The 9,207-nt window shown below is 38.1% G+C and overlaps 1 protein-coding gene across 3 annotated transcripts in view; it reads right to left on the reverse strand.

Annotated features, from left to right (window-relative positions):
- Positions 1 to 9,207, reverse strand: part of C1QTNF7 (C1q and TNF related 7) — a 114,561-nt gene that overhangs the window by 12,385 nt on the left and 92,969 nt on the right. Inside the window, exon 1 of one of the 3 annotated variants that reach the window (XM_008067349.2) lies at positions 7,448 to 7,750. The exons of the other annotated variants lie outside the window; for them this stretch is intronic. Within the exon in view, the coding sequence (XP_008065540.2) occupies positions 7,448 to 7,508 (61 nt within the window). The 5' untranslated portion in view covers positions 7,509 to 7,750. Of the gene's footprint in view, positions 1 to 7,447; positions 7,751 to 9,207 lie in introns of those variants that run through there. 3 annotated transcript variants of the gene reach the window in all.

The following is a 9,207-nucleotide window of genomic DNA, read 5'->3' on the forward strand; positions in this document are numbered from 1 at the left end:
TAGCTAGCATACTCCTAAACAGACAAAAATTGGAACCATTTCCCCTGAAAACTGGAACAAGACAAGGATGCCTACTCTCTCCCCTCCTGTTCAATATAGTATTGGAAGTCCTGACTAGAGCAATCAGAAAAGAGAAGGCGATCAGGGGTATCCAAATAGGAAAAGAGGAAGTCAAGCTATCCTTCTTTGCAGATGACATGACTGTATACCTTGAAAACCCAAGAAATCTGTCAAAAACCTCCTTGCACTGAGAAAGGACTTTGGCAAACTCTCAGGGTATAAAGTAAATGTGCAAAAGACAATCGCATTTCTTTACACCAATAATAAACAAACAGAAACCCCAATAAAATGCACAATCCCCTTCACAGTAGCCACAAAAAAATGAAATACCTTGGCATCTTCCTAACCAGAGATGTGAAAGACCTTTACAATGAAAACTACAAAACACTGCTCAAAGAAATCAAAGATGACACAAACAAGTGGAAAAATATTCCATGCTCATGGATTGGAAGAATCAACATTGTGAAGATGTCCATCTTACCTAAGGCAATCTACAGATTTAATGCAATACACATCAAATTACCAGCAACATTCTTTTCAGATCCAGAAAAAAAATACAGGAATTCATATGGAAACACAAACAACCAAGAATAGCCAGAACAATCCTCAGCAAAAAAAAAAAAAAAAAAAAAGCAGGAGGAATCACACTACCAGACTTTAAACTTTACTATAAAGATACAATAATCAAAACAGCCTGGTATTGGTGCAAGAACAGACATATAGACCAATGGAATAGAATTGATTCCAGAAGCAAAACCTCAATTTCTCAAACAATTTATCTTCGACAAAGCCTCCACCACCCACCACTGGGGAGAGGAGAACCTATTCAGTAAATGGTGCTGGAAAAACTGGCTGACCACATGCAGAAGATTCAAACAAGACCCCTATCTATCCCCGTATACAAAAATTAACTATAAATGGATCAGAGTCCTAAATGTAAAACCTCAAACCATAAGAACTTTAGAAAATGCAGGATACACCCTTGTGGAACTTGGAACTGTCATCCAATTCCTGAGCAAAACCCAAAATGCACAGGCCATAAAAGATAAGATAGACAAGTGGGACCTCATTAAGCTGACAAGCTTCTGCAAAGCCAAAGAAACCACCAAGAAAGCAGGGAGACAACCCACAGACTGGGAAAAAGTATTTGCCAACTCCATGTCTGACAAAGGCCTAACATCAAGGATCTACAAGGACCTCCAACATGCTGAAAAGAAAAAAACAAACAACTCCATTACAAAGTGGACAAAAAGATACGAACAGACACTTCTCAAAAGAAGACATCCAAGCGACCAACAGACACTTGAAGAAATGTTCAATCTCACTAATTATCAAGGAGATGCAAATTAAAACTACACTGAGATACCACTTAACTCCAGTCAGAATGGCAATTATCAATAACTCAAAAAATAACAAATGCTGGAGAGGATGTGGTGAAAAGGGAACTCTGCTACACTGCTGGTGGAAGTGTAAACTAGTGCAACCTCTGTGGAAAGCAGTGTGGTCATTCCTAAAAGTTCTAAATATCAACCTCCCATATGACCCTGCAATCCCCCTACTGGGAATATACCCTGAAGAACTCAAATCACTCTATAAAAAAGATACCTGCACATGTATGTTTATCGCAGCATTGTTCACAAAAGCAAGAACCTGGAAGCAACCATGCTGTCCATCAAAAGAGAACTGGATTAAAAAAATGTGGTACATATACATGATGGAATACTATGCAGCCATAAAAAAGAACAAAATCATGAATTTCGCAGCAACCTGGATGGAATTTGAGTTTATAATACTGAGTGATCTCTCACAGAAACAAAGATCTGAGTATCACATGTTCTTACTCATATAGTTTAAATGGATTTGTGTCACACCTCTCCAAGTGAACAAGTCTATTCATACCTGGGATAGGATTAAAAATCATATCTCCGGAATTTGGAACCATTCCAACATAAATTTGGATCTTTCCACACTTCATCAGGAAGTACAAGACATTAGTTCTGCTGAAAAACAATTTGAGTCCACCCATTTGGCTCAGTCAATCTTTAACAATTTTTCTTCATTTGTCAATCAAAAATCATTATTATCTATATTAATCAATGTGGGAATTTGTGGAGGAATAATCTTGCTACTATTATGTTTACTTCCAGTACTCTTCAAATCATTGAAAAATAGCATCTCTCGACTAAGCACAGAATTTCACAGCTTCGTATTAAAAAACAAAAAAGGGGGAGACAGAAGGGCCTCAGCTTCCCGGGCTCGCCCTGCGGCCTGGGGTCTTCGGCCCACCAGGACCCTGTCAATCAGGTGGGCCTCCAAGGCTGGCTCCCAACAAACATCTATCATAATACTATAAGAAAAGGATTGACAGTGGCGGGAGACTACAGGGGGCGGGTGCTAGGGAGGTGGAATTAACGGTAGTCAATATCTGTCCCTGGATGGGGAGACACCCCTTATTAAGAAGGGTGCCTGAAAGATGCATATTTGTATACCTAACCCTTAACTGTACCCCACAATTTTAAAATAAAAAACATGTTAAAAAAAAAGAGTCCTCATCAGCATTGAGTGACAGCATGGGATGGTGCCTGTTGAATAACAGTGGCATGGTGGCGAGTGGTCCGTCAAGTGTTAGGATCCAGTTCATGCAGGAAGACAAGGGGTTCGGTTTAAAATGAAAACCGCAGTGGCATTCCCTGTTCTGGTTTTCCACTTCCTTCAGGAGCCAATTCTTGTCACTCAGTGCCATGGTCCATAAGGCCCTCCTTATTCCCCTAACTTCATCTTCTGTTCTCCTTCTCACTTTCTCAGCTCCAGTCATACTGGATTCCTTGGTGCTCCTCAAAGACACTAGGTATGCTCATGTGAAGACTTAGGGCTTCATGTGTCCCTTCCTGCTGTCTACAGCCCTCTTCACCAAGGTGTCCAGAGGGCTCACTTCCTCACCTCCTTCTTCACACGTGTGCTCCAATGCTATCTTCTCAGGGAGTACCACCCAGATCACCTTCACATTTTAACCTGCCTTCTTATACTCCCTCCCCTCCCCTCTGTCTTCTCTACTTTTTTCTATTTTCCATTTCACTTCTCATCTCTAGCTCACTAGACAATTCTGATTTATTTTTTAATTCAGAGACAGGGGCTTGCTCGGTTGCCCAGACTGGAATGCGGTGACCTGATCCTAATGCACTGGACTCAAGTGATCCTCCCACCTCAGCCTCCCGAGTAGCTGGAACTACAGGGGCACACCACCATGCCTGGCCTTTATTTTGTATTGTACTTTTCCACCTGATAGAATATAGGCTACATAAGGGCAGGGATCTTTGTTTTAGTCATTGATGTGTCCAACCACCCAGAACATCACAAAAAACCCAAGCTGGGGGAAGAGGAGATTTTTTTTTTTGGCTGAGGGAAGAGGAAGCTTGAGTTTTGTGGATGAAAACTTGTGAGAAATAGTGGATTATGAGACTATTACCAGTGGGAAAAGGAAATACAAAGAAGTCTTCCTTAAGTCTATGTGTCTCTTTTGTAGTATTTGAGAAATACAAAAAAAGGAGTTATTTTAATTTTGCATAGTCAAGGATGTTTAAAAATATTCGGAAGTTTATTTTTTAGTATAGAAAACATGCACATTTATACAATTCAAAACAAAAAAAGTATGCAATGAAAAGTAAAATAGAAAGAAACGAATGTGCCCATGTGATTTTGAAATAAGCCTGATTCCTAGAATGAAGAAATTCATTTCCCTCCCTCTCAGTCTTTTATCCAGTGTCCCTCCCTAGAGGTGATCACTGATGGCCAGTTTCTTCCTTTCTGGCCCGGTGATCACTGATGGCCAGGAAGGGTGTTTCGTCTTCCTCACCTTGGTTTACCATACACAATGTTCTGTACTTTTGCTTTTTCACTTAGCTTCCATATCAGTATGGATATCTTCTGTATTGGTACCTGTATACAGAGAGCTATCATTTTCTTGTCTTTAAGTGACTATAGAGTATCCATTATAGGGATGTGTCATATTTAACCAGTCTCCTATTATGATAATTTGGGCTATTTTTTGTTATTATAAACAATAGTGCAACAAATTACCTATCTCTCTCTCTCTCTCTCTCTCTCTCTCTCTATCATCATCATCATCTATCTACAAGTGGTTTATGACAACAAATTCTTTTTTCCACTCTTTCTTTTCCTTTGTTTATGTATTTTTAAATATTTTTACGAAAAAAAAAATTTGAAGTCCAGTTTATTGTGCTAAGAAGGTCTTCCCTACTTCAAGATACTGAAATGAATCGACTTTTCTTTCAGTTCTTTTGTTTCATTTTTTTGACATTCAAAAATTTACTCCATTAGAATTTTTCTGGCAAAAAGTGTGAGGGAGGGATACAATCTTACATTTTCAACACCTTGTATTGAATGATTCACCCTTCACCCACTCTCTCACTGCCTTTCAATGAACTTGGTTATTTTAACTAGGAGTGCTCCATGTGGGGCACCAGTTCATAAACATCATAATAATTTTAATGACTTTATAAAGACATAATTTACATACCATAAAATTTTCCAAAATATACTACTTGATGTACACAGTACTCTAATTTAAGAATATTTTTTAAATCTTCAAAAGAAACTTATACCCCATAGCAGTCACTCCTCATACAATATGCTTTAAAGCATTGAATTCAATTGTGCAAATTTATATAAAATATGTGATAAAATGTGTTTTTTCCATGTTGTGCACCTTTGGAATTAGAAAATCGAAGGTCTGGAAATATTGTTAATCTTAAACAAGTCTATCCTGGATGCTAATTGTAAATGATGTTCAACCTAATTTTTTAATAGAGATTACAAAGTAAGGAGTTTTTAGTTATTTAAACACATATTTAAAAAAAAATAATGTGTGTTACTTTAGATTCCAGAGCCTTCATGTTAATGTATATTTTGAATATTTAAGTCAGGAATGTGGTATATCGTGTTTTGTAAATTTTTTTAGTCATAGAACATTTTGTTCTTGCTAAACTAGCCATGGAGAACACTTGGAGAAACATTGATTAAGTCAGTACAAAGACTGAACTCCTAGAAAATGTGTTCGTAGATTGAGATCCCTTTGTAAATACTCCTTTCTTTTTCTTTTAAAAATAAAAGATAGCCGGGCTCGGTGACTCAGCCTGTAATCCCGCGCCTTTGGGAGGCTGAGGTGAGTGGATTGCCTGAGCCCGCGGGTTCGAGACCCTCCTGGGCAGCGAGACATCATCTCTACAATAAATCAAAAAACCAGCCGGGCGTGGTAGCGCGCGCCTGTAATTCCGGCTACTCGGAAGGCTGAGGCGGAAGGATCGCTGGAGCCCAGCAGGTCGAAGCTGTGGTGGCTGGGAGCGGCCACTGCACTCCAGTCTGGGCGACAGAGTGAGACTCCAACTCAAAAAAAAAAATAAATAAATAAAATAAAATAAAAGATGACCTACACAGTGACTCATGCCTGTAATCCCAGCAATTTGGGAGGCTGAAGCGGGAGGATTGATTGAGCCCAGGAGTTCAAGACCAGCTTGGGCAACACAGAGAGACCTGGTCTCTAAAATAATAAAAATAAATAAATAAAAAATAAAATAAAATTATAGAAAAAATAAAAGATATTGTTGATGGGAATGTAAAATGGTGGAGCCTGTTTGGAAAACAGTATAATGATTCCTCAAAAAAATTAAATAGAATTGCCTTATGATATCTAGCAAATCCACTTTTGTGTATATATCCAAAAGAACATGAGTGACTAAAGTAGATATTTTCACACTTTTGGTCATAGCAGCAGGAGCTATCACAAATATTTGCATACCCATGTTCATAGCAGCATTATTTAAAATAACAAAAAAGTGAAAGCAACGCAGTGTCCAACTGACAGATGAATGCATGAGCAGAACGTGGTCTATACATACAATGGAAAATTATTTATCCTTAAAAAGAAAGGATGATCTGACACACGTTTCAGCATGGATGAACCTTGAAGACATTATGCTATGTGAAATAAGCCAATCACAAAAGGACAAATATTATGTGATTCCTCTTATATGAATTTTCCAGAGTAGTCACAATCATAGAGACAGAAAGTAGAATACTGATTGTTGGGCGAAGTGGGAATGGAGAGACGGGAAATTATTGTTTACTGGGTACAGAGTTTCAGTTTAGGAAGATGAAAAAGTCCTAAAGAGATGGTGATGATGTTTGCATAACAATATGAATGTACTTAATGCTGCAGAACTGTGCTTAAACATGGTTAAAATGACTAATGACTAATTTTATATGATGCATAATTCATCACAATAAAAAATACTAAGAAAAAAATGAATTGGGATATAGGGAAATACTAATCTTTCTATGTCCATCCCCACACCACTTTTTATGATGTAGGAGCTATTATCTTCAATGTACAAATAAGAGAACTGAGACTCTCTGGGCTCAAGCCCACACAGGCATGAAACGATGCAGCCAGGATTTGAACTGAGTTCTTTTGTCTCCAAACTGTAAAGTTTTCCCCTACATCATGTGAGGGAAATTACAGCATATTACTTCATGACAAAGGGCTGAATTTGATTATTAATTCAAGTTGAAATGCGCTTTGCCTGGAAATCATTAGGAAAAGGATAGGTAACCAGGGAAAGCCAAAACAAGACATTTCCTTGGCCTGCAGAGGTGGGGATTTCACAACAGCAGGCTCTGTGCCTCTCTTGCTGCTCTGGGAATGGCACTGTGATAGGGACAGGACAGGAACCAGAGCTGTTTATGCCCCAATACCTTTTGTGTTGTGGGCGATTAGCTCCTTGCCGTTGAGGTTCCAGTTTTCCTCAGACTGGGTTTCTGTTTGCCATGAACTACCTTCCTTCTCTTCCTGGCACTACTCAAGTCCCCGCAAGGCCACACAATCACATTACGTTGTGGCTATCTATTGATTTGCTTGTTTCTCCACCAAAATGTTAACTCTGTATCACCAATGTTTAGGACACACAGCAGTCTACAGTAGAGGCACAACGAGGGTTGAATGAATATATATATTCATCAATATTTATTACGTTTTGACTGTTTTATGAAAAGTGCTATGTTGGCACAATGATTAAAAACTCTGATATCTGCAAAGCATTTTATAGTCTAGAGAGCAAGATTTTGCCCCTCCCCCCAAATTTGGCTATGGTAATTTGGACAGGGCACCAAGGTCCAGAGAAGTCCTGAAACTTGTCTGTGTTCACAAAGCTAGCGTTAGGCCAGAGATTGGAACTCAGGTCTTCAATTTCAGGATTTCTTCCTACAGAATCATCTGTTTAATATGCTAAAAATCTACCATCATGAAAACAGGCCATTGCATCTATGTTTACCAAAAGTCTAAAAAAAAAAAAAAGAGGAGTAAACACCATACCTTGCTTTTGGATGGTAGGTTGCTTCAGGATTCTAAATCCAAGAGATATAGGATTTTTCATGAGCGCTCAGTGAAAACTTGCTTTAGTACCAGACAGAATAACAGATCTAAGTTCTCAAAGATTTCCAAATAGTTGTGCTAAAAATAATTTTCTCGTTTAGTCCCAAAGAGCCAGAGGCCCTGGAAGTCATTCATCGAGAGAGGCTCAACCCAGGGACCAGTTAAAATTACGGTTTTGTTTGGGAAAAATTTTAAGTGCCTGCTTTCCTTCACTGGTAAGTTTAGAGACTTCTCCACCTCTCTCTCTCTCTCTCTCTCTCTCTCTCTCTCTCTCTCTCTCTGTTTTACTTAATTTTTTTCAGATTTATTTAATTTTTTTCCCTCTTCATTTGTTTTCCATTTAGTGAATGTTTCAGGGAAAAAAAAATTACTCACTGACTGGAAACTAGTTGTTAACTTAGGGCAGAGAACCATTTCCTATTTGAGAATTTTTGAGGTAGAATTCTTAGATTCTGGACATAGGATAGTATCTTGTGTAATAATAAGCACTGTCCCTATTCTTGATGCATATGGCAGGAAAATGGCCCCTCATTCTATGTGCTGCAAAAAGAAAGAGAATTATGAGAATTGTGCTGATGTTTTCTTTGTTCTTTGCTGAATGGATAAATGATTGGGTATTTTTAGAAAACCAGTATGTCTTTGTGCCTAGGGAGAACTGATCATAACAACTCAAAAGGCAAAATGATTCTTCAAAGCCTGTGATAGTCATCTTTGGTGCAATCAATTTCTTTGTTTCCTTCTGCTATGTATTTCTTATATCTCCTTGGCAACAGCAATATATAATTTATGATGTCATTTATGGAAATTAAGTGACTGAAAAAAAAATCTTGTTTTTATCTTGCTTTTCCCTGCATTCTTCTCAAGCAACAATAACTCTAATGGAAAGAAATACCTCCAGAGTTAGGGCAGTGGGCGCTGACCACACATTTGGCCAAGAAGATTGGTGGACTCCCCATCCTGACTAGCTTTATTTTGGCTTTGGTATTCACCCTCCAATCTGGGGGAAATGGTCTTTCGAATTTGTTGGCTGTTCCAAAATCAGAATACCGTCATGGCATGGTCAAAACAATGTCTTGGCCATAGAAGTGAGTCATCTTTATTTGTTTTTGCTAAATTAGAGTAGAATCTTAATCAGTTAAGAGTCACTGAGTTTATTTTCTCCTCTTCAAAATAAAATGGTTGTCTTTGATTATTTATAAGGCTCTTCACAGTTCATAATAATCTCTAACAAAATGTTTGTGACTAATGTCACACTTACAAGCTTAATTTCAGGTATTGTAGCCTTTAAATATGTTAATTTGTTTGTTTAGAAGTGATGACATCTTCTTAAATGAGCTTTTCTCATTTACTCTTTGGGATAGCCCAATCTCTGCCAGGGAACTTAGAAGTAGATGAATTTGTTGACCAGTGAGAGAATAGATGTGTTCTTATTTTTCTGCCTTTACTTGGCAAAGTGTTGATATAATTTGTGAATATTCATATTTGGTTTTTTGTGTCATTCATAACTTCTCTAATTTCCCTTTAATATTGTTTATCATACTTTTGATAAGATTTCTTGCATCATTAAAATATCAAGGCATTTTCTCTTTTACAATATGAATTTGATTTTTTTCTTTTTTTTTTTTCTTTTTGAGTTGGAGTCTCACTCTGTCGCCCAGACTGGAGCGCAGTGGCCGCTCCCGGCCACCGCAGCCTCGGCC

The sequence above is a fragment of the Carlito syrichta genome, unplaced genomic scaffold (genome assembly GCF_000164805.1).
Source record: "Carlito syrichta isolate Samal-C Ts95f unplaced genomic scaffold, Tarsius_syrichta-2.0.1 Scaffold309483, whole genome shotgun sequence".
Lineage (NCBI taxonomy): Eukaryota > Metazoa > Chordata > Mammalia > Primates > Tarsiidae > Carlito > Carlito syrichta.